Source organism: Equus asinus, chromosome 20 (genome assembly GCF_041296235.1).
Source record: "Equus asinus isolate D_3611 breed Donkey chromosome 20, EquAss-T2T_v2, whole genome shotgun sequence".
Classification (NCBI taxonomy): Eukaryota; Metazoa; Chordata; class Mammalia; order Perissodactyla; family Equidae; genus Equus; species Equus asinus.
Window position 1 is genome coordinate 38,416,988 of NC_091809.1, and position 26,072 is coordinate 38,443,059.

General features: G+C 41.9%; 1 protein-coding gene across 2 annotated transcripts in view; it reads left to right on the plus strand.

Annotated features, from left to right (window-relative positions):
• FEZ1 (fasciculation and elongation protein zeta 1) overlaps positions 1-25,448 on the plus strand; it is a 41,653-nt gene extending 16,205 nt beyond the window's left edge. Inside the window, exons 4-10 of one of the 2 annotated variants that reach the window (XM_014848586.3) lie at positions 11,312-11,398; positions 13,447-13,615; positions 15,980-16,251; positions 17,248-17,328; positions 18,788-18,863; positions 22,489-22,554; positions 25,095-25,448. In XM_014848586.3, coding sequence (XP_014704072.1) covers positions 11,312-11,398; positions 13,447-13,615; positions 15,980-16,251; positions 17,248-17,328; positions 18,788-18,863; positions 22,489-22,554; positions 25,095-25,111 — 768 coding nt within the window. In that variant the 3' untranslated portion in view covers positions 25,112-25,448. The remainder of the gene's footprint in view (positions 1-11,311; positions 11,399-13,446; positions 13,616-15,979; positions 16,252-17,247; positions 17,329-18,787; positions 18,864-22,488; positions 22,555-25,094) is intronic. The other variant, XM_070489989.1, reaches the window with a different exon arrangement.
• The last annotated feature ends 624 nt before the right edge of the window (positions 25,449-26,072 follow it).

Sequence of the window (26,072 nt, forward strand, 5' to 3'; positions counted from 1 at the left end):
AGGACTTACTACTGGGATATACAACCATGCACTGGGGCTTTGGGGAGGGAAAAAAAGAGGAAGATGGGCAACAGATGCCAATTTCAGGGCGAATCTTTCCCTGAAAAAATTTTTTAAAAATTAAAAAAAATGATATTCTATCAATTCGTTTTTTTTTTCCCTTGAAAATATCTAAACTAGTACTTCCATCTTTATGTTGTAAACTAGTGTAGGTGTACTCTAGATCTGGCGCACAGCTGTTGTCCTGGGAATTTCCTTCACCTTCATCCTGGGGATTCTTGCCTCTCTCTTGCCCTCTGACTGCCATATTTTTCTCTTTCTGAATATATTCCCTTGTTTTGATGAAAAAAAATTCAGTGTATTCTTCAGAAAAGGTACAGAGGAATATGTTTTTTAGAATCTATGGAATGTCTTTATTCCCTTGTCATATACTTGATTGAGAGTTTGACTATGCTAGGTTGCAAAAATTTTTTACTCAGAATTCTGAAGGCATTGTTCTCTTGTCTTTTAGCTTTCAGTTGCTATTGAGAAGCCCAAAATCCATTCTGATTCCATCTTTTATATGTGACCCTCTTTCAGTTCCCTCTAGAAGCTTTTAGGATATTCTCTTTTTCCTTTCTCATTTGAAATTTACAGTAATGTGGCTTATAGTAAGTTTTTTTTTTCGCTCATTATACATTACACTCAGTGAGTCCTTTCAACCTGGAAGCTCATGACTTTAAATTGTGGTGTGTTTTCTTGTGTTATTTCTCTGAAGATTAATTATTTCTGTTGTCTGCCTCTATTGAGATGATCATATAGTTTTCTCTTTTATTATGTTAATGTGTACATTTGTGAAACCATCACCACAGTCAAGATATTGAACATGTCCATCCCTCCTCTGTCTCAGTCCTTAATCTCTAGGCAACAACTCACCTGCTTTCTGTCACTGTAGATTAGTTTGCTTTTTCTAGAATTTTGTACAAATGGAAACAAGCAACATGTACTCTTTTTGGTCTGGCTTTTTAAACCCAATATAATTATTTAGACATTCATCCATCTTATGGCATGTATCAACAGTATATTCCTTTTTTATGACTGGGTAGTGTTCCATTATATGAATATACCATAATTTGCTTATTCATTCACTTGTTGATGGACATTGAGTTGTTTTCAGTTTTTGAATATTGCAAATAAAGCTACTAAGAATATTCTTGTGTAAGTTTTTTGTGGACATATGTCTCCATTTCTCTTGGGTAAAAACCTCTGAGTGGAATGTCTGGGTCATATGGTAAGTAGATGTTTTAATGTTTAAGGAACTGCCAAACTGTTTTCCAGTTTGAGAGCTCCCATTATTCCAGTTCCTCACCAACACTTGTTATGGACAGTCTTTGTAATTTTAGACATTCTAGTAGGTGTATAGTAGTATCTTATTTTGGTTTTAATTTGCATTTCCCTAGTGACATATGATATTGAGCATCTTTTCAGGTTCTTATTTACAACCTGTGTTTCTTCTTCGGTGAAGTGCCTGTTCAAATCTTTTGCCCATTTTTGTAATGGGTTGTTTGTATTCTTATTGAGTTGTAAGAGTTCCTTCTGTTAAAAGATAAACTGAGGCATGTTAATTTTTAAGAGTTTATTTGAGCAAAAATCAGTTTGAATTGGGCAGGGCCAAACTGGAAGTGGTTGGGAACACTCCACCTACAGCAGCCAGAGGAAAGACTTTTAAGAGAAGAGACAGAAGCAAAGCAAGGAAATTAATTGATTGGCTATAGTTTAAGCAGTTGTGTTATTTGGGAAACCCTAGCTGGCTGTTTGTGATTGATTGTCCTTTGGTTTGAATTCTTAACCTTGAGGCATTAGAGGCTTAGCTTTTGGTTCTCTTAGTAGGCTACTGAGGCATTAGAGCCACCTCAGTCTAATGACCTCCTTGTTTAATTAATTTAACACATATATTCTAGATATAAGTCCTTCATGTGACATATGTTTTACGAATATTTTCTTCTTGTCTATGGATTGCTTTTTAACTTTCCTGACATTATCTTTTGAAGATCAAATGTTTTTTAAATGTGATGAAGTCCAACTTACTGATTTATTTTCTTTTTATGGTTTGTATTTCTTGTGTTGTATTTAAGAAATCACCAAACCCAGGATCACTAAGATTTCTTTCTTAAGTCTTCTAGAAGTTTTATAGTTTTAGCTCTTATATGGTTTATGATCCATTTCAAGTTAGTTTCTGTACATGGTGTGAGGTTAGGGTTAAGGTTAGGTTTTGTTTATGTGGCTATCCAGTGTTCCAGTGCTATTCTTTGGAAATATCCTTTCCCTATTAAATTGTCTTGGCACTGTTGTTGAAAATCAATTGACCATATATGTGTGGATCTCTTTCTGAATTCTCTATTCTGTTTCATTGATGTATCTGTCTCTCTTTATGCCAGTACCAGGCTGCATTGATTACCCTAGCTTTATAACCAGTTTTGATATAAAGTGGTATAAGTCTTCCAACTTTGTTCTTTTTTTCAAAGTTGTTTTGGCTATTTCAGATCCTTTGAATTTCCATATAAATTTTGGGATCAGTCGATCAATTTCTACAAAAAAGCTTGCTGTAAATTCAACTGTGATTGTGTTAAATCTGTGGATAAATTTATTATGTTAATGTGGTGAATTACACTAATTGATTTTCAAGTTATTAAGTCAACCTTTCATTCTTAAGATATACCCCACTTAGTCATGATATACTGTCTTTTTTGTATAATGTGGAATTTGATTTGCTAATATTTATTAAAGATTTTTGCATCTGTGTTCATGAGCAATCTTTTTCTATAATTGTCTTTTCTTGTAAGGTCATAAAATGAATTGAGAATTTTTCTTCCCCTATTTTCTGAAAGAGTTTGTATTAGATTGATATTATTTCTTCCTTAAATGCTTGATAGACTATACCAGTGAAACCATCTGGAACAATGGTTTTCTCCATGGAAGGTTTTTGATTACAGATTCAATATCTTTAATAGGACAGGGCTATTCAGATTTTCTGTTTCTTCCTGAGATGGTTTTGGTAAATTGTGTTTTTCAAGGAATTTGTTCATTTGATCTAAGTCATTGAATGTATTGACGACAAAGTTGTTTATAATATTCTCTTATTCTTTTTGATGCTGATAAAATATGTAGTGATGTCTCCTTTTTATTACTGATATTGTTAATTTGTGTTTTCTCTCTCCTCTTGCTCTCCCTCACCCTTCTCTCTCGTCAGTCTATGTACGGGTTTATCACTTTTATTAATCTTTCTGGAGAACTAATTTTGGTTTCTTTTTTTCTCTATCATTTGTTTATTTTCTAGTTTATTGATTTCTTCCCTTAATTTTATTGTTACCTTTCTTGTGCTTACTAGAGTTTACTTCACCCTTCATTTTTTAAAGCTTCTTAAGATGGGAGCTTAGATCATATTTTAGACTTTTAAAAAAAATAACTCTCTTAGTCTATTTGGACTGCTATAAAAAAATACCACAGACTAGGTAGCGTGTAAACAACAGAAATGTATTTCTCACAGTTATAGAGCCTGGAAGTCTAAAATCCGGGAACCAGTATGGAGTTCCAAGCCAGAAGACAGCTTGCAGATTTTCAACTTCTGGCTGTGTCCTCACATGGTACATGGGGGCTCAGGAGCTCTGTGCAGCCTCTTCATGAGGGCTCCACCCTCATGACCTAAGCACCTCCAAGGCCACACCTCCTAATACCATCACATTGGGCGTTAAGACTTCAACCTATGAATTTTGGGGAGACACACACATTTAGACCATAACAATAACATAAGCATCTTAAAACAATAAAATTTCCTTTAAACATTGCTTTAGCTAAATCCCATAATCTAGATATGCTGTGTTTTCATTATCATTCAGTTCACAATATTTTAAAATCTTCTCTTGTGATTTCTTCTTTGACTCATGGGTTATTTAGAAGTATGCTGCTTAATTTCAAAGTGTTTGGGGATTTTATAGCTGTCATTTTGTCATTGATTTCTAATTTAATTTTGTCAGAGAACACGATCTGTACAAATTCAGTCTTTTGAAATATATTGAGACTGATATGGCCCAGCATGTTGTGCATCCTAGTGAATGTACTATGTACCATCGAAAAGAATGTGTATCATTCGCTTCGGTGGCCTGGGGTTTGCTGGTTCTGATCCCGGGTGTGGACATGGCACCGCTTGTCAAGCCATGCTGTGGCAGGCATCCCACATATAAAGTAGAGGAAGATGGACACGGATGTTAGCTCAGGGCCAGTCTTCCTCAGCAAAAAGAGGAGGATTGGCAGTAGATGTTAGCTCAGTGCTAATCTTCCTCAAAAAAAGAAAAGAACAGAAAAGAAAAGAATGTGTATTTTGCAGTTGTTGGTTGTAATGTTCTATAAAGGTCAAGTAGATTAAATGGGTTTACAGTATTATTAAATTCTCCTAGATCCTAACTGATTTTTTCCCTCAGTTTATTCTATCAATTACTACAAGAGGAGTGTTAAAATCTCCAGTTATTATTGTGGATTTGTCTATTTCTTTCCTTAGTTCTGTTGGTTTCTGTTTTATATATTTCAAAGCTTTGTTATTAGGTGCATACACTTTTTTTTAAAAGATTTTACTTTTTTCCTTTTTCTCCCCAAAGACCCCCAGTACATAGTTGTATATTCTTAGTTGTGGGTCCTTCTAGTTGTGGCATGTGGGACGTCGCCTCAGCGTGGTTTGATGAGCAGTGTCATGTCTGTGCCCAGGATTCCAACTAACGAAACGCTGGGCCACCTGCAGCAGAGTTCGCAAACTTAACCACTCGGCCATGGGGCCAGCCCCATACACTTTTGTTATTGTTATATCTTCCTAATTAATTGATCATTTTATAATTATGAAATATCCCTCTTTATCTCTGGTAATAGTCTTTGTTTTGAAATGTACTTTATCTGATATGAATTTAGCCACAAGAATTTTCTTATGCATATTGTTGGTTGGTTAGATATATATTTCGATCCTTTTACTTTTCATCTGTCTGTCTTTATATTTAAAGTGTGTCTTTTATAGGTAGCATATAGTTGGGTCTTTTATATTCAGTATGACAATGACTATCTATGCTTTTTTTGTTTATTGTATTTAGTTCATTTGCGTAGCATTTAGTTCATTAACGTTTAATGTAACGTTAACAGTTTGTATTTAGGTGTACCATCTTGTATTACTGTTTGTCCCTGTTTTTGTTGTTGTTCTTCTGTTCCACTTTGCCCAACTTCTTTCGAGTTAATTAAATATTTTTTGGTATTCCACTTTATTTCTTCCATTGGATTTTTGGATTTTTAACTATATTTTTAGCTCTTCTTTTTCTTTTTTTTTCAGTGGCCACTCTAGGGATTGCACTCTGCATTATTAAGTTGTCATCGTCTATTTAGGATTAATATTGTGCCACTTCACATACAATCTAAAACATTTTGAACCGTTTAAGTCTTTTCCCTCCATCCTTTGTGCTATGGTTGTCATATATTTTAGTCAATTCACATTATATACCCCACAACACAAAGTTATTATTTTTGCTTTAGACAGATAGTTGTCTTTTAAAGAAAGCAACAGAAGAAGAAAAAGAAGATAATTTTTTATATTTACCCACATATTTACCATTTCTGGTATTCTCTGTTCCTTCCTGTAGATCTGGTTTTTCCATCAATTCCTTTCAGGCCAAAAACCTTTCTATAGTATTTCTTGTAATGTAAGTCCACAGGTGATAGATTCTCTCAGCTTCCATTTATTTCATATTTTCCCCCTCCTTCAAGGATCACAGCCTTGCACTGCCTGTGTCCAGTGACGGAAAACAAACGGCTCATAGATTTTGTTCAGATTTGTAGTTGTTCACAGCAGGAGGGGTAGGTCCAGTATAGTTAGTCTGTCATGGCTGAAAGAGGCCATCTCTTCTGTTCTTGCTTTTCAGAATTCCTTTTATTCAAGTGTTGGACTTAAACCAATCTCCTGATTTTTTTCTCCTCCCATTTTCTATCTACTTATTTTGTTTTACTCTCTGGATGATTTTCTCAATCTTATCTTCAGTTCTTCTATTGAAAATCTAAATTTTGCTATCATATTTTTAACTTCTAAGAGCTCTTTCTTGTTTTTTGATTAATTCCCATAAATAGGTCATGTTTCAGGGAAGCACTCTTTTCTCTTGTCCCTTGGAGGGCAGTAATGATAGCCTCTTGGAAGGAGTTCCTTCTGCTTTTAATATTGCTTCTTGTTGCCCTTTTCTGTATATTTGCTTTAGCCTCGTCTTTCATGTTGGGATTGTCCTCAAATGCCTGACAATCCTTGGGCATATTTCACATTTAAGAATGAGGCTAGAAGCCTGAGCTCTTTCTGTGGGTGCAGAACTTGTCTCCTGCTGGGACCGCGCTGTAGAGTGATCATAAGGACCTGGTCATCTTGTTTGGAGACCCCAAATATTGGCACTGCATCCATAGGTTTTTTTTCTTAGGCAGTGTCCCGAAAGGTATTGACCACAAAGTGGAGTCTTCCAATGTCTTGTTTGAGGAGAATAAGCCTGGCTGCCAGTGTCCTTGGAGCCTAGTCAGGGAAGGAGGCTGGGGGCTCTGGTGAGTATGTAGATTTTTACTTAATCCCTCTGTTTTTGGTAAGATCCCTTACCCCTCCTTTCAGGTGGCCTGGTGTCTCTGAGTCCAGGGCCTCCGTAGTTCATCCTTCCTAGAGTGAACTCTCCAGTCCTTTTGATGGTGGGAAGATGGCAGTTACCTTTCTACATGGGAAGGGAGAAGAGATCTCGGGTCTAACTGCTCCTGATGACAAATCCTGACAAATCCCTCTCTTTTCAGCCCCACCTCACACTGCCTCCTGAAATCTCTGATTCCTGAGCCTTTCAACATCTTCAGTGTGGATCCATTTACTTTTGAGAGCTTCCTCCCACAGGGTTTAACTCTCTCTAGTCTGCTAGGTCAGCGTCTGCCTTCTGGCGTCTCTTTTGCTGTTGTCTTTTCCCCAGTTTATTTTGTCCCTGGGGATTCTTTTTTGAGCCCTTTGTTCTCACTTTAGTAGGACTTCAGGAGAAAGAGGAGATGAGTGTGTGTGCTCAGTCTCCTATGTACCTTCCTTCTACTATAAAATAACAGAAACAGGAAATCACTTAAAAAATTGTGTTATGATGTGGATGATACAAGAAAGACTATGTGAAACTCTACTCAGAGGCCCGTCATAGAGGAAAAGGACTTGGCTTTACATTAAAAGCTTGGTGAATAAATAAATGTACATTTATATTTTGGGGTCAAAATAATATGCTTGGGCTATGTATGTATATATATGTCTATGTATTATTGTTATTATTCACAATTCTCCACTTTTATTGGGTTTTTCAATTAATTAACCTATCCTTTTCCTGACTATGATGTAAAAGACAGTCTCTTTTGTCCCTATAACTTTAATTAATAGCACCTGGCAGTTGTCTTGGACAAGGGGAAATGGAGGTCCAGGGCAGTAAGTTACCTCCTTCTGTTTTCCAGGTGGCTTAGCAGCTAAGTGGTCTGTGGAGGTGGGACTGAACACAGGGGGCAATAGTCCTACCTTCAGTCCTCTCCTTTTCATTTGTTCATTAATTCTTTTAACAAATATCTGTTGGCTGTTTGCTCTTTGCTGTGCCCTGGTGCGTCTCACTGTGGGGATACAGAGGCATTGACTTAACCACACGAATGTTTCCTGGTTGTTCACAGGCGTAAAAGGATATAGTTGCCCTTTCTTGGGCCGGGTACACATCAGTGATTTTTTTTCTTTTTTCTGCTTTGTGACTGGAGGTGAAAATGTATCTTTGTTGTCTTAATTTTGGTCAAGAAGGCAACCAGCCATGTGAAACAATCGTTGGGGTGGGGGGAGTGGAATATTGTGCAGTAGAAATTCCCTTTCCTTTGAATGGAATCATCTGGAATGCTTTAACAAAAGACACTGGTTAATAGTCATTCTTGTACATAAGGACTCGCTGTAATTTTAATTCTCACGCAGACCACCGTGCAGCAAGATTGAGCAGAGTTAGAGGCTCTGGGGAAGGGTTTCTGCGTTTGTTGTCAAGCTTTCAGCTACCATGTTACAGCCCTAAAGGCACGCCCTTTACCAAAAGCAGGAGGATCCAGGTCTCCGTTTCTCAATTCTGGGAAGAGGTCACGTGAAGAGTGATTCTTCTTGGAAGAACTGTAGTTCACTTCAATAGTATGAAAACAATTTGCAGTTTTAGTCTAAAAAGAAATTCAGCCCAAAATGACCGTGTCTGCAATGCTTTTGGCCTTCGCCTTCCCGTTTTTACAGCCTTCCCATTGCCACACAAGAGGCTAATAGAACTCCCTGTGGCAATTTCTATGCTATGTCATATATTAGGAATAAGAGATCCACATATTCTTCCATATACAATAAGTTTATGTGTGTGTGTCTTTATATATATGTGTGTGTATATCCATATATATGTCAATATACACATACACATATGCATGTACTCTTATCCATATAAGTAAGTGCTGTCATTTTTCAAAAATCTTTCTCTTTTTCCCTGTTAGTTCACTTCCAACTTTCCACTCTCTGCACAAGATATTATCCTGGCAATGAAGTGAAGGTAGGGAGTCTATAAATGACATTTGTAAGGAGAGAGGGCTTGTCGAGGAGTGACAGAAGCTATTGGAGAAGAACAGAGTCTGGTAGGATTGAGAGAAAATGTGGGACCAGCCTAGAGAGTGAAGAAGGATGAGAGAAGCAGAACCAAAAGCTAGAAAAGGAGGAGAAAAGGCAGAGCCAGGGTGGATGTGACGAAAGCAGAGTAGGGAATAATGCACCTGAAGAAGAGCAGAGGAGTCAGGGCTTTCTGGGGAATACTTTGTGTATGCTTCTCCTTTTATTTTATTTTTTAGTGGCAGACTTCTGAGATCTGAGAAAATATGGGGTAGGTTAGCTCGCACAATACTAGGAGCTCGCAGTAACTTTCACAAGCTCATGACTGACTCTCAGATCTCTTTTCCCCGAGCCTGACAAATCGGATCTGTAGGCTTTGTGCCAGAGACACAGAGACAGGAGGGGAGAGAAAGCTCTAAGAGTCCTTCCTGCCATTTCCCGCGTTCACGAATGTTTGAACAGCAAGGAGGATCTTCCCTAACGCTCCCTCCCTACCTTCAGCCTGCCATTCAGAGGAGGGACCTTGGGTAGGGAGACAGTGTAGTTGAAAGATGCAATATTAACAGTCAGTGAGGTAAACGTGCTAAGATTGGCCACATTTCAGAAAATGTAAATGTGTCACTTTAAAAATAGACTTCCTGTCCAAAAAATATTCTGGTTATAAGCTAACGCTTGCTGTCAGATGCTTATAAAAAATAATTCAGGGGCCGGCCCCATGGCCAAGTGGTTAAGTTTGGGCACTCCGCTTTGGTGGCCCAGGGTTTCGCTGGTTCGTTCGGATCCAGGCACGGACATGGCACTGCTCATCAAGCCAGGCTGAGGTGGCGTCCCACATAGCATAGTTGAGAGGCACTCACAACTAGAATATACAACTATGTACTGGGGAGTTTGGGGGAGAAGAAGAAGGAAAAAAAGAAAAAAAATAATTCAAACAGAAAACAAAAAACTTCTTTCCCAATATGAGCCAAACTTCTACCACAAGACTTTCTGGCCCTAAGAAAGTTCTGCTGGGGCTGGCCCCGTGGCCGAGTGGTTAAGTTCGCACGCTCCGCTGCAGGTGGCCCAGTGTTTCGTTGGTTCGAATCCTGGGTGCGGACATGGCACTGCTCATCAAACCACACTGAGGCAGCATCCCACATGCCACAACTAGAAGGACCCACAACGAAGAATATACAACTATGTACCGGGGGGCTTTGGGGAGAAAAAGGAAAAAAAAATCTTTAAAAAAACAAAACAAAACAAAACAAAAAACTGCATATGATTGAAATTAAAAAAAAAAAAAAGGTCTGCCATGTGAGTATAGTTGTGAACCACCTGTGGCTCCAGGAGTTTCATTCCGCACAGGGAAGCTGCAGAAAGCAGGTATTACCATAGCTTGTAGACGTGGCAGAGACTCGAGCATATGAGTTCAACAGCAGAAATAGATGTCACCATCTGGCACACAGGCCTCTCAAATGATCCAGTTGTCTCCCTGTCCTACACCTTATCCAGGCTGAGTGCAGATGGCATTTAAGATATAGTTGATTAATTTTTTTATGACATAGTCCTGGTTTTAAGCAAACGTAGATAGAAGGTCATCATGTGTTTTGTTAGGGGTGTCTGCCAAGGCAGAGCTCGAAGAAAAGAGGAGAAATTTCTGAGGCTAGACTACCTCTGACGTGATTGCTTGGATTGGAACTGGGGTGCTTCCTATTAGAACAAGACAAAGGTAATCCCCAGGAGAAGGCAGATGAACATGCCAGCTATTGGTGAGCAAGGGAAATGGATTCCTGGATGAGAGGTGTCTTTGCAGAAAGATTTCCTGGGGCACTTCCTGTCAGCTCCTGTATGACTTTCAAATCAGACTTCTGGACATAGACAGCTTTTTAGGTGGTTTAGTGGTTTATCTTGTGCAGAATTTGAACATAAATGCCAGACTGTGGCCATTTGTGATACAGCCAATAAAGCCAGATTTTCTGTGAATACCTCGTTGGACTTTAACACCTAGAATCTTGATGGTTGTGAATTTTTAGAATCTTACTTGGGATTATGGAATTTTGGAGACGCCGTGCAAATGTTTTGACTTTTGTTGTTGTTGTTTAGCTTGTCCATTAGTTTATGGTCAGGTTATTCTGTGGCAGGTCCCATGTAGATTCATTACCTCCTTCATCAGCTATGACGCCACGCCTAGATTCCAATAACAGGATGGCATTTCATCAGGTTTTAAAAGCATGACTATTTGGACTGGAACAATCCTCTCTTAAAATGCCTAATAAAGTAAAATCTGGGAGCAAACCCCCTGATTGAAACTGCCTATATAAATAAGGAGTGCCTTTGTTGCAGGAGTTGGTTACAGTATTACTCACCCTGAGAAGGTTCCTTGTTCACACAAGGATGACCTGTCTGTGGGTGAAAGAACGGTGCTGTTCCCTTTGAGTCAGAATGGTGCTGGCCACTTATGCCTCATTGCCCTCTTCTGACCAAGCTTAGCTCGGTGTGGCATGCCGTGTGGAAGGTGTATGTTTGCAGTAGGATGAAACTCTGGACACCTCTTATGATTCCCCCTTTACACAATGGCTGAGCGGAGTGGCCTCTCAGTCAGGGTCCTCTATTCTAGAGACTAGAGAGAGCCCTAGTTCTGCTGATGGTCAATCAGAATTCCGTCCCCCGCCCCTCCTTCAGATCCATGAGAAAGAAGAGGAAGAGTTCAATGAGAAGAGTGAACGTGATTCTGGTATCAATGAGGAGCCTCTACTCACAGCAGAGCAGGTACGGATTTCTCTCTCAGTTCTTGGGACTTTTTGTTGTTTTGATAGAGAAAAAGTTTGAGTACATACTTGCCGCATACATTTAAGGCAGAAGAAAAATGTATGGTCTTGTGGTGGCTGTGTTCATGACTTGTAGTGTCTTGATAAGGAATTTCATTTCTCTTTATACCTCAGTTTACTTACCTGCAGTAAATAGGAACGTAAGTCCTGACACTCGGCTTGGGTGGGGTCTGTGTTTGATAACTGCCAGAGAGAGGCCCCGTGTTTACCAGCTTCACTTCTGTGGAGACTCTTATTGCAATTCATTGTATTCAGAGTCAAGACACTTAAACAAGGGTCCCAAACACCTGTTCTTGCAAAAATAGAAGTGGCAGATGAAGCTTTTTTGTAATGGATATTTTCTCATATTTCATAGAACACTGAAAATGTTGATTCTTTCAAAAGGAGTCTTAGAGACACTTGTGTCTTTGTAAAAAAAAAAAAAGATATAGTGCTTCACACTTGATTGAGTTAGTTATATTTTGGTTTAAATAATTTATTAGTTGGGGAGAATAATCTTGGGTCTCTGGATTCCTTATTCAACCCTGTAGTTAGCAGATACTTATGGGTGCTTGTTTTGAGCAGGCACCATACAAGTTTTTTCACAAAGTAGTTCTGAAAAAGCTCCACCAGGAGACTTCAGTGCCAGAAAGTGCTTTTCAGTAAAAGGAACTCTTTCATATCTGTGCTCAAAAGGTAGGATATAAACAGGTAAGGATCAAGAGATGGAAGGGAACCAGATAAAAAAGAATAGGGGCTAGTAGTTATTCTTGTGAATTTTAGGGGAAATACAATTCAATGATACAAATTCAATGATAACTACAGTCATGCACTGCATAACTACGTTTCAGTTAACAATGGATTGCCTATACGATGGTGGCCCCATGAGGTTAGTACCATATGGCCTAGGTGTGTAGTAGGCTATCCCATCTAGGTTTGTGTAAGTGCACTCTGTGATGTTCACACAATGACGAAATCGTCTAAAGACGCATTTCTCAGAATGTATCCCCGTCATTAAGCCGACGCCTGACTGTACTCTGAGAGAAAGAAATGCAGTCATAAAATTCTAAAGGGGGGGTGTCATTTGGTTGCATGCTGTAAATGGCTTCAGTAGTCAAGCAGTAAGCATCGTCTAAATTTGTGAGCTGAGAGGAGAGGGAGGGGACCCTAGTCCCCTTATCTTGGGTCCAGCCTAACGTGAAACCCACTTCAAAGGGCATAGTCCAGTGGCCTTGGAGCCTGAGTCCATCACAGCATCGAGAACAGACAGACGTATAAATGCACTGTTGTGACCAGCCTCACGTGGGGACCCCTTTTAGGAGCAGCCTTTGCTTTGTCCAGTTTCTTTATGAGGAGACAATTGATGTACAAGGTAGTTCACCCTTGTGCCTTTCGGCACTTATCTAATTTGACTCTTCTAGGAGTGTCCGCTATCAAGGGTCTAGATGACAGCCGCATTTCTTATCAATCCTCTGCTCTCCCGACCTTACCTATCCTTTTCTTATTTTACCATCTTGCTGCTGGGCAGCTTTAGTTCCTGTCCAGGTGAATTCTGGAGAAATAGCTGTTTTCCTCTATGTTAAAAAAGCCTCCTCATTTTCGGTTGTTCTAGGAACACTTTGTTTTTTCTGGTCATAAGCGTTGTAACAATTAATGGATTGGTTTCGTGTTAAAGTAGAGTGGATAAAATATTTTCCCACTAAGAAATAAAGTGCTCAGCAAATTGAAGTAAATGTTCCCTTCCAGGCAGCTCTGCCTCGTTTCCTGAAAGAGTATTTATTTCCAATAAAGCACTCATCTAAGTGGTGTTCTTGGAAGAGGTTTCCATTAAAGAGTGCTTTACATTACCACAGGAGTGTGTGTAAGCCCTTGGTCAGATCTAGTTTTACTATTATTCAATATTTATGAAGTAACAATGTTGCTTTAGGAATTTCACAGACAGCAAATTAGAAACATACCTAACTGATGAAAATTCAACAGCGCGGCCACTGTCTTGTGTACCTTCTTCAGGTAATTGAGGAGATTGAGGAAATGATGCAGAACTCCCCAGACCCTGAGGAGGAGGAGGAGGCTCTGGAGGAGGAGGATGGGGGAGAGACCTCCTCCCAGGCAGACTCTGTCCTCCTGCAGGAGATGCAGGCCTTGACCCAGACCTTCAACAACAACTGGTCCTATGAAGGTGAGGGCCCTGGGGGGCGGGCTTGCCGAGGACGAACGCCTCCTCTGTGCCAGGCACTGGGCACTTGCTTCAAACGTAGCTAACAACCTCGAATTGAAGGAGTTGGTACCACCTTTCTCACTGGGCCTCAGGAGAGAAGTCAGCATTTTATGGGGGGAGGAAAGGCAACAGAGCAAAATTAAACTGGTAAAACTATCCAAAGAACAAGAGTAAAGCACAATAAGAAGTCTGGAGCCACTTTTCAAAATGATAGAATCAAACAAAACAACCTGTAAAAGGTAAAGATAATAACTCATTTTTGGAGAGATTTCTATTGCCAGGCCTGTTCTAAAACTTTATGTGCATAATCTCATTTCATCCCCACACCCATCTCATTAGGATTGAGCTGACAGTATTCTGAGAGATTAAGTGACTTGTTCAAGGCCACCGTTGGGAAAATATAATTAAAAAGAAAATCTCCTCCCCACCCAGAAAATCTCTCCACGGAAGTAGAGGAGAAAGAAAAGAATTTTATTACTGAATAAGCATTAAGCCAGAATGTGACACACATTCCAGACAACCTGCTAAAAGGATTGCAAAACCAGAAAGAAATCTCAGTCTTGTCTGTAGCTAAGTGGATATACCCATTACATTAAGTAGGTTTTGCGATTTGGAGTTGTGACAAGTTAGGTCCTTGTTATCTTCTTTGATGATATTACTTTTCAAAGCAGCAACTCCCTGGTCCTTGAGGAAACATTCCAGAGTCCTGAGACTGGCAAGAGGCTTATTTAGCCTTTGAAATGATTGACATACATTTGAAAAGGACAGAGAAAAAAGTTCTGAAAGAAAAGGGAGGTGAGAGAGAGGGAAAGCCTCTTCCCTTACTTTTAACAGGGAGAATCAAGTCTCTTGTTTTTAATTTATTTTTGTGCTTATACCACAGACAAGTCGTAAGGGGTGGAGCCAAAATTTGAAGCCAGGGGGGTTGACTCAGAGTCCGCACTCTTAATCTCTGTGTCGTATTAACTCTCTGACACAGATTTGTACTAATGATGATCATGCAAAGAAAGAGGTGGATGAAGCGTGAAATGAAAAGATGTAACTAACACAGCAAAGGCAAAACTGAGTATAAAATTCATCAATCCGTAGGGATAATGATGCCCATGCTGCAGGAGGGGCCATGGCAATACATCCGCATGGGGGGTGAAGGGCACTTAGAAACAACGGAGAGAGAAGGAAGGCTGATCAGGGCATAAATGTCCAGCACGGGTTAGAATAGTGGTAAAAATGGAGGCGCCATCTGAAGACCTGCGTCCTGCAAGTAAAACCCTGTGGCTCTCAGCAGCAGAGGCAGGGCGACGGCCAGAGAAGGAATCTGGGGAGGGACGGGCAGATTTGGCCGTGGTGCCGCATTCACAGCCGCCCCAATCGGGCCATTCTCAGCCACACAAAGGTCCCAAACATAGAAGCGTTCAGCAAACGACTTGTGAAAACAGCTGAAATGCAGAGTGAAATGGCAAAAACAGAAGGAGGAGGGCTGCTCCAAAGAGCAAAATAAAGGAAAGTCGAACCAAGTCAGCAAATATCCGGGCAAAGCAGAAAGGAAAAGGAAACGGAAAATGGATTCTGAGGCAGAAACAAAAGATGCCGTTAGAAAGGGACAAAATCAAAAAGATGCCCTCACATCTATTTTAAATGAAGAAGTCTTAGGAGACAGAACTTAAAGTAAAGTTATCTCTATCCATTATCTCAGGTTCCCTTTCCTGTTCCCTGGCAGTAGCAGACCACTCTGTGCCAGCTAGCCAGCGTCAATTTCAATGCATGTGGCCAGTCTTCTGCACGTTTCATATATTTTTGAATACGTGCACTGGCACATGGACCATAGATGTAAAGAAGGCCTCGCATTGCTCTGCTTGTCTTGCTGTCAGCTGTGTCTTGATCACTTCTTGGGAATAAACACCACCTCTTTATTGTTCTTCAGCACAAATGCCCAAAACCTCCTCTTAATGTTTTTTCCCCTCTGATTCTTGACCCATTTCACGTGGGGAATATCATAGAGACAGAAGAAAAATAGGAGGAAAGAACAAGGATCAAAAAGCATGTGTCCATCCACACCCATTTTTGTGGACAGAGTCCACAGGCTTCCTTCGGGGCTGTTTCTTCTTCCTTGTTTCCAGAGTGTGGTGTTCTCTTCTGCAGACCATATACTGGCCCTCCCTTCCTGGCATGCCCCTAAATTGTGAAGGTCTTTCCTGCCCCTTTAAGGAGTTGGAAGGGGTCTCCTTCGAAGGGGCAGTCCCATCACAAGTGGCAGCAGGCCCGGGAGCCTCTCCAGTGGGCTCTGGCTGGGATGCAGGTGTCACCTTTGGATGTCTTCCCCTGCAGGACTGAGGCACATGTCTGGGTCTGAGCTGACCGAGCTGCTGGACCAGGTGGAGGGTGCCATCCGAGACTTCTCGGAGGAGCTGGTGCAACAGCTGGCCCGCCGGGACGAGCTGGAGTTTGAGAAGGAAGTGAAGAACTCCTTCATCACAGTGCTTATTGAGGTTCAGAACAAGCAGAAGGAGCAGCGAGAACTGATGAAAAAGAGGCGGAAAGAGAAAGGGCTGAGTCTGCAGAGCAGCCGAATAGAGAAAGGAAACCAGATGCCTCTCAAGGTATGTGAACAACCCAGCTGGAAGACGTGGCGCGTCCAACAGCAAACCCTCGCCATTTCAGGTCCCCATACCAATCCTGCAGTGGACTCATAAACAGACCTGCACTGGGCAGTGAGTGTGAGCAGGACGCTGTGGCAGACAGTGGGGCCATAAAGAGGGAGAAGATACCGCCTGTCCCCTCTTCTTCCCCAGAGGACTCACAGTCTAACTGGGAGAGACAGGATGTACACATTAGAAAATAATTGAATATGGCACGTGTTCTCTTAGGCAAGACCGTAGGAAGTGGAGTGAAGGCACTTAGCACCGAGACGCGTTGTCTCTTTGGACTCTGCGTCAGAATCCCTGCTCCTGGCATAGTTGAGAGTCCTGACTTGACTCTTTAGCGTGCAGGTAGGATGTTTCAGGATTGAAAGTTATCAAATGCCTTGTGATTATATTGACAGAATTCTTCAAACCAGTGGTTCTTAATCAGGGAAGCTCAGCAGAATTGTCTAAAGAGCTTTTTCAGAATACCTTTGTCTGGGCTCTGTCCCAGACCTACTGAATTGGGCGTAGGCATGGGCATTTTGAAAAAAGCTTCCCAGACAAGGACAGTTGCTTTACATCTGCCCTCCCCGTGGCTGGACATTTTGTCTTCTTCCCTAAGATATTGCATCATCAGCTGCCCAGGTTTTACTGTGGTGCTATTTACACAGTGGAGGCTGCAATGAGGAAACCTGGGGAAGTGCAGGGGTGTCTTGTTGCCCTGAGGGACTTTCTAAGATAAGTCTTTGAGACTCTGCTGTTTATTCTTCCTAAGCTCGGGCTGAAATTTTGGCCTGTCTCTTAGCCCAGGTCTTACATTTACTTTTCGGTCACAGAGCCGCGGGGCAGTTATCGGGGACAGTGTGGTAGCTCATGGGTCGGGTACTTTAGGGAGGACACAGAAGTCCCTGGGGGTGATGAATATGGCGCAGGAAGTGTTTGCTCTCCTTGAGTCCCTCTCTGCTCCCTCAGCGCTTCAGCATGGAAGGCATCTCCAACATTCTGCAGAGCGGCATCCGCCAGACTTTCGGCTCCTCAGGAACTGACAAACAGGTACGAGCAGTCTTCCTGCCCCCAGCTTTCCTCCTGGTCTCTTGCAACTTGGCCTCCCCAACAAATGCGGCATGGTGATTCACTAGAATTATCCCACCCCTCGGCAAGGCAGGGGAGGGGTCCTAACATTTTCTTCTACTCTTAAGGAGGAACAGAAAGTGTCTTTTTAAAGGTGAACAGGTTTTTGAGCTCCAGTATCCTAGGACCTGGATAAAATTAAAACTCAACGCTGCTTGTAGACTTATGAGTTAAGTTGTTTTAAGAACAAAATGCATTAAAAGTGGGATCCATTTCAAGATGGATCCCATCCAAGAGGTTGATTAACTATCACATTGGATCTCCAGCTGAACCAGTCCCAAGACTGCTTCTCTGCTGCCCCACTCTGACCATAACCCACGCAGTGGCATCTCCTGGTTGGCTCCATTTAGTCAATTAGTTGCCTGAGAAGTAGTTTGCATTTCTAGTTATTAAGACAGTGTTCAAAACTTATATTGAGTACCTATCTGTGCTAAGCTCTGTTGCTAGGCCCTCAGGAACAAAGCTGAGTAAGTCCTGGTCCCTGCGTCCCTGAAGTGGATAATCTGATAGAGATGGCCGGGGCGAAAATAGACAAGTTTGAGATGGTGGAATAAGTGTGCGTACACTGTATATGTGTTTTCGACATATCTGTGGCTGAATCCTAGTGTTAGGATTCTAGGACTGCAGCGTGGGAAGAGATTTTAGGAACCTCTAACCCAGTCCCTTCGTTCCACAGCAGTGAGAGCTAAGGCCCAGAGAGATGAGGCATTTTCCCGAGGCCACACTGCAGGTGGCAGAGCCAAGACTGAAATACAGGCCTCCTGACTTTTGGTCTAGAGTTCTTCTCACTCACTGCCCCAGGCTCCCTTAGAACCCTTCAAGGTCTTTCTGGCCCTTGTTCTTTGCTCTCCACTGGGCCCGAAGATGATTTTGTTGTAGGAGCACCTCATATCCAGCAGAGGGAGCAAACCCAACATCCAAGACCGAGGGCCAGGTTGAGGTTCTCTCTCTAGCCTGTCATTTTTGACAAAAGAGAAACCATTCATTCTCAAATTGCTCTGCAAAGGATAAGAAAATATAATACTCCTACACCCCCCACCCCCCCAAATGTTCTTTGCTCTAATCCCGTAGGAAAAGCTCACCAGGATTCCTAAAGAAAGAAAAAGTTTCTAGTGTCAGGAGAATGTAGAAGTTGGAATGGAGGGAAATTTTTCTTGGCTACTAGGGTGAAGTCTTAGTTTTAAAGAGACATTCCCCAAAGATGAGAAAAAGGTCCTGAAACAGTGGTATGCAAATTATCACGGGTGTTGTCGAGAATGTTAATTGAGGGAGCCTGTTTGTTGGAGAAAAACACAATGATGTGCTAATTGTCAACTATATCTTATGCCCAGAGGGACTGTATCTTATGTCTCAAGCCCTGCCCACCATGTTTGTCTTGTAGTATCTGAACACAGTCATCCCTTATGAGAAGAAGGCCTCCCCTCCGTCAGTGGAAGATCTCCAGATGCTGACAAACAGTGAGTTCCTCTCCTCAGCGAGATCAGCTGCTTTATTTTGCTCTCTCCCTCCCTGTGAGTTGCACCCCTGGTGCCTCAGGCTTGAGGTGTCCTGAGAACAGTTTCGGATGGGTCAAAATATGCTCCATATCATTGCATTGTGTCCCCCTGCGCAGGGGTAAAATTAAAGTGCTCTGTAGTGATACCCAGAGCTGTCTTGCCTTTTCCCTGTTCCTGAAGGGAAGAGACTTGCCAGAGCAAAATGAGTTGATGACAGAGGTTGGGAGTGGGTAGGGGGCAGTAGTGGTGTGCAGGGGCCTCTTGTGTTTCACCCAGCAGTTCTGAGGCTCTGCATTCTCTATCTTGCCCGTTCTGCCCTCTGCAACCTGAGGTCGCCTGGCCCAAACTTGTGCCCCGAAGGAGGGAGCTCAGTCTGTGGGACTGGCTGTAGTTTTAATGAGAAGTAAGGTTTCTTGGGTTGGGTGAGGCTGATTGGAAAGAATGGAGTCTGGTTTTCCTTTCAGGAAATGACTGCCTCCTCTCCTCCACTTTGGCTCTATGGTCAAATAATATTAATAAACATTCTGAGCTATGGGAGAAAACAGTGTGTGATAAAGAGCCTTTTGTAGGCAAAATCTCTTTATATACATCAAACACTACAACCCCCAAAGGGCCAGGGGCACATGGTGTTAGCCATCAGTGTCAGCTTGATTCTTTTAGGAAGAGAAAAATCCTCGGCTGAGATGTGGTGACAGCTCAGTGAATCATGAGAATGTCCATCTCCCTGGCAACCGTGCACTGCATTGAGTGACATCCTAAGCAGGCTGCCCAGCCCACTGCAGCATTGCCTTGGGGGGAATGGGCCAGCTGCAGGGCTGTGTGATACCCCAGGGGATGGGTAGAGGAGCTTTGTCTGTTCATCGAGGAAGATAGGTACCTGCTGGGCCCCGGTGCTAAAGGTGACCAAATGTTTTCATTTTTATCAATTTGCAGGACTAAAGCAGGAGGTTCTGGTAAACGGAAATCCTGCCTGCCTCAACAGATACTGTGTCCTTGAGAATCTGGGATTTTAAATTCAAAGTACATTGGCTTCCTCTTAACTCATTTTAAACTCCTTTATTTGCATGAACATGCACTAAGATTTTTTTAAAGGGAGCGGATAGAAATGAACTGACATTTATAGGTGTTTGTGTTTTCACAAGGAGTAAGCATTTGGAAAATAATTTGGACAAATTATGAAGGTTGATATATGTAAAGTACTCTATCATGGTCTTCAAAAAAAGAAAGAGCTATAAATTTACTACAGATACCCATTCAGGAATTCAGTGTGAAATCCTTTCATTTTAATTAAGAAACAGTGGCTTTGTTTACATTTTTCAAGTTAGTTTAAAAAATTATAGTTAGAGCTTATCCAGCATTTAGAATACTTTGGAAATATAGAAAAGTGAACAAAGGAAGATAAATAATTCATTGTGCCCTCCGCTGTGGTTACTATTTAGCTGTTTTTAAGCCATAATATTTTATGTCTTTTCCATATAGTTGGGATTATACTGGCTATAAAATTTTGTATCATGATTTTAGTCACATCAGTTAACATTTGGTTAACATTCTTTTTATGGCTCTCTCTTCTATCGTGTGGATATACCATATTCCAATATTTTATACCCTTTAAAATAAAAAGCTGCCATCTTTCCTGAATATGAATTCTCCTGTAGCTTATGAAAGCTCTGTTCTTTTGGCAAATCTTTGTATGGATTTGTGAACAACGTCTCCTCTTTGCCCTACTCCTGAATCAAGGACGTAGGCCAAAGACCAGCTCTTGGGACCAGATAATTCATATGAATTTTGGACTTTGGAGATCAACTTAGATACATATTGACTGAGTACAGTTATTGTGTTTTTACGGCCATCTTCTTGGTGCGGCATTTAGTCTGCTCATCATGTTCAGTTGCAAAGTATTTCGAGCCTATTAATTTGAGAAGAATGCATGTCTAAAAATACAGAAGAAATAAAACAAAAGAAATCAACCCCTGGAGGGCCTCAGGTTCAGGCTCTTTCTTTTTCTGAACCTGGCCACTGACACATGCCCCCCGTCAGGCTCTGCTCTTCACCTGCTGCTGATTTTTGGAATCAAGTTTCATTACCCTGACTTGAAACTAGGCAGGGTAATCAATGGAGAGCAAGGACGTGGACACGGATTAGGGATCAGTCCATTGTCGTGATTGCCTCCGGACCCTAGCTATTAGTGCCAGCTGATCTTCGTTTTCTCTGCTTGCAAAAGTAATACATGCTCATTTAAAAAGACAGACAGTGTAGAAGTCTAATGTAGAAAGGAACATTGCCTGTGGTCTCACACTCAGAGATAACCACTTTTAACAGTTTCATGCACATTCTTCCAGATTTTCTATGAATATTAGAGTTTATTTATTCATTTAAAAGTTAATACATAATGTTCAGCCTCTTTCTTTACTAATAAGTATGTCTTGTACCCATAGATATCTCTCATTTTCATAAAGTCCTATAAGATCACATGGAATACATAGAGCATAGTTTATTTAGGAATTTATGGATGAAGAAACTTATTGGAGGACTCCCCCGTCCCTCGTTTTTTGATATTATAAACAAAGTCTGGTGACTTTCTGGAAGGATTTTCTAGAAAGCTGACTTCCACAATGTGAAGTATGAATATGAAAAGGTGCTACCTAGTCTGATAACAGGAAAAGCTACTTTAGAGACTTTTATAAAAAGTCTTTAGGCTTTAATAACTTCCCTATTGTTCACTTCGTGCGTAGATCATGAACTGTTTCAACAAGTCGTCTGTAAGCTCCTTGAGAGTCCATAATTCTTTTGCATCTCCACAAATTCTAGCACTGTCCTGGGCATAAAATAGAAAGTAAATATCTGTTAAATTAAGTTCCTTTGTTATTAATAAATTAGAGGTGAGAGATTTTTCTAATAATATCTGTTTATATGAATAGAATTTTCTGTTTTGCTGCTGAGGAAGATTCACTCTGAGCTAACATCTGTTGCCAATCTTCCTCTTTTTCGCTTGAGGAAGAGTCGCCCTGAGCTAACATCTATGCCAGTCTTCCTCTATTTTGTATGTGGGTCACTGCCACAGCATGGCCACCCATAAGTGATGTGTAGGTCTGCACCTGGGAACCGAACCCAGGCCACTGAAGCAGAGCACACTGAACTTAACCACTAGGCCACAGGAGTGGCTTCTGAATAGAGTGTTTTTAAGACAGTTTATTGGTGATTGAATAACATGATGACTATTATGCTTAACATTTAGATTGCATCTGAAAGCTGATTCTTTTTTAAATTATTTATTTTTATGATTATTAAATATATATACTTAGGAGATGATGTGGAAATTATGGATGAGGGAAAAAAGTAAAAGATACAAGAAAAAGAGAAAATAAAGTCACCAATAGGCCACTCTGACCTTGATGTGTTCTCCTCTGTCAGCATGTTGAATGTTGACTCTTGACAGAAGCTTCTAGACTTTTCTCAATACTCAATGAATATCTAGTTTCCTTGAATCCTTTCTCACTCACTTTGGGTTGGTGGGTTGTCTGGTCCTAGAAGTGAGCTTTATGCCTTGATGGCACCTTGGCTCATCTCTCTCTCTCTCCTTCTCCAGTTCTCTTTGCCATGAAGGAGGATAATGAGAAGGTGCCCACTTTGCTAACAGACTACATTTTAAAAGGTAAGAGCTGCCCCAGGCCCCTGGGGCCCCTTATCCTAGGACTCCTGTGGAAGGTGAGGAACTGACTCTCCAGCCTTCCTGGGGCATCCATGCCAGACCAGACCAGACCAGACCAGACCGGGCAGCGCCAGGGAAATCAAGTGGACAATTGTGAGGCCCTCGCAGGAGTGGGTTTTGCCTTTGGACGTTGCTAGGAGGCCTGGGAAGAAGATTCCATCACCCCCTAGTCACCAGAGTGACTCCACATGAAGAGCAGCCAAACCAACAAAAGACTTATTGTGCAAGTTCTGTGGAGTTTGAGCTATTTAGTTAGGAAGAACAAAGCCTGAGGATACTTTCAATAGTTTTCAGCTGCTCGCAAGGCGACAAACTACGGTCATGATTAGCTACATCATTTCATAACTTTTTTTTTGTTTTATCTTTTGTTATGGAAACTTTTAACATATATAAAAGTAGAGCAAATGGTATAATGAACTCTCATATACTTAACCTCCTGCTTCAACAATTATTAACTCATGGCCAATCTTTTTCATTCATACCCCTGCCCAACTTCTCCCCTCCATATTATTTTGAAGCAGATTCCAATCATCATTTTTTTCACCCGTGAATATTTCAGTGTATATTTCTAAAACATAAGGACTCCTAAAAATAATACATAACCACAATATCATTATCACAACTAGAAAAGTAAAAAATTTCTTGATGTCATTGACTATCCAATCAGCATTCAGATTTCCCTGTAAATTTTTTTTTCAGTTTATTTGTTTGAATCAGGATCCAGTGGAGGTCTGTCCATTGCAGTTGGATATGTTTCTTGAGTCTCTCTTAATATATGTAGGTTCACCTTTCCTTCCTCTCTCATTCCTTGAAATTTATTTCTTGGAGAAATCAGGTTGTTTGCCCCTGTTGCTTTTGCTAGCTGGTTGTGTCCCCATGGTTTAATTTAATATGTTCTTCCATCTTCTGTATTTCCTCTTAACTGGGAGAGCAAGAGGCTTGATCAGATTCAGCCTCAAATTTTTTTTTTTTTTTTTTTAAGGATTGGCACCTGGACTAACAACTGATGCCAATCTGTTTTTTTTTTTTCTTTCTGCTTTATCTCCCCAAACTCCCCCTGTACACAGTTATATATCTTAGTTGCAGGTCCTTCTAGTTGTGGGATGTGGGACGCCACCTCAACGTAGCCTGATGAGTGGTGCCATGTCCGCGCCCAGGATCCGAACCCTGGGCTGCCGCAGCGGAGAGCGCGAACTTAACCACTTGGCCACGGAGCCGGCCCCACAGCCTGAAATTTTTTAAGCATTATATTATCAGTGGTTGTAAACTTCCATTAAGAGACACATACTCTCTGCTTGTCTTTCTTTTTGTGATGTTAATCTTTATTAGGCTGCTCAGGCTGCTAAAACAAAGTATCACTGGGTAGCTTAGACAACAGAAATTTGTTTTCTCAGCATTCTAGAGGCTGGGAAGTCCATGATGAAGAAGCTGGCAAATTTGGTTTCTAGGAGGGATCTCTTCTTGGCTTTAAACAGCCACTTCTCACTATGTCCTTACACGGCCTTTCTTCTGTGTGTGTGTGTGTGTGTGTGTGTGTGTGTGTGAGGAGCGAGAGCACAAGAGCTCTCTGGTGTCTCTCTTAAAAGGACACCAATCCTATCAGATCAGAGCCCCACCCTTGTGACCTCATCTAATGTTACTTCCTTAGAGGCTCCATCTCCAAATATGGCTGCCCTGGGGGTTAGGCTTCAACACAGGAATTTTGGGGAGACACCAACATTCAGTCCATAACAACATCCCTCAATGATTATTCATTTTAGACCCCTTATCTCATTAGGTTTTTTGCTCCAGGCGCACACACAACTTTGGGTACAGTTTCAGAGGCTTGGGACCTCAGTTAAGAACCTCTGAGCTATATTGTTTCCGTAAGGATCAGAGAGATTAATCTTAAATGTCTGCAGGAGGAATTTAGGCTAAACATTGGGAAGAAATTCTGACTCTTACAGGTTTTAAAAGAGCAGAAAATTTCTCAAAGGAGCTTGTCAAAGGAAGTTTGTAGAAAGGGGTTCTGTAAGCCTGGGAGCCTGAGGGCTCGACTTTACCCCTTGTGATCCACTGAAATGTCAGGAAATTTATAAAACTAGTTAACATTTACTGAGCACTTTCGACTTGCCTCAACACCTTGTGGGGTAGGCAGAGGCACAGTCTATTGTGTACATGAAGAAACGGGCACAGACTGGTTGAGTCATTGCCCTAAGGTCTTAGAATTAGGAACGGCTGGATCTAGGATTTGAACCCAGGCAGACGGGCACCAGAAACCATGCACTTGATTGCTACACCAAACAACCACCTATCATTGGCTCTTCCTTCTTCTGGAAGGAAGACACGTGATTGCAATTATTCCCTGGTTCTAAGGGGGCAATTCTCTGCTGAGGACACTGGCGAGAAGCTGTCATGACCGCTCTCAGCCAGGGCTGCTCTGGGCTGGCAGGTCCTGACCCCCACTGTGCATTGACCTCTCGTATCTCCTCTTCTCTTTTCAGTTCTCTGTCCTACCTAACCTTGCCCTTGGGAGCAGCCTTGCTGTGGAGGTCACTGAGCAAGAGTCATTCCATCACAGGGACTGCATGGCACCACGTAACCTCCAACGTGTATTTAAACGTGTATAGCTTAACCTGGATTAAACGTGAGCAAACGCGCGGGGCCCTTTGCTGTTGGCTTCTAGTCCTAGTAATCATTGGATGCATGACTGAGGGGCAGGACTGGTGACATTGCCTCCTCTCCACCCATGTCGGAGGAAGGCAGATGCTCTCACCACTCATGTAGTCTGGCTCCAGCCCTCAAAAACAGCTTACATTCTAAGACTAATTTTGAAATAAACCTTCATTTAATTAATATTCTTCATGTGCTTTGGAGTGTGGTGTTCATTGGCCCTCTGTTCTAAACCCTTTAGAGAAAGGATGTGTAGCTGCCTTCACATGGTGTTCAGGGGCATGGGGCAGTCAGCCTGGTGTTTAGGGGCCAGGAGCATGCCCTGTTGTGGGTCGTGGTGGGGCTGCACGTGGTACAGACGGAAAGGGGAGGCCTTCCACAGACTCCTAAGGTCTTGCTGCTTGGCACCATTAAAGGGAGCTGCACAACGTGTTGTAGGAACTAGCCAGTCAGAAAGGGGGTCAGCCTAGGGGGCAGACTGTGAAGTTAGCAGACAGGAAGTGAGCCACAAGGAGGAGCTGGGCAGCTGTAGTGCCTCCTGGTGGAACGGCCAGGTCCTCACAGGGACCTGGAGGCACAGGATTGAGGGCAGTCAGCTCTGCTGGGCTCTCCAAGCGTGGGGGATTGCGGCTGCTTTCCTGACTGCCCCCAGAGACCCCTGGGAATGCTACCCTGTGACCATGCATGCCCTTCCTGCAGTCCCAGAGGTCCAGCAGCTCTGACTCCTACATGCTGTCTCCAGCATCAGTGGCAGGCAGCTGCCAGCCTTGGCTGCCCAGCAGGTGAAAGCCGCCCTCCTGTCTGGATGC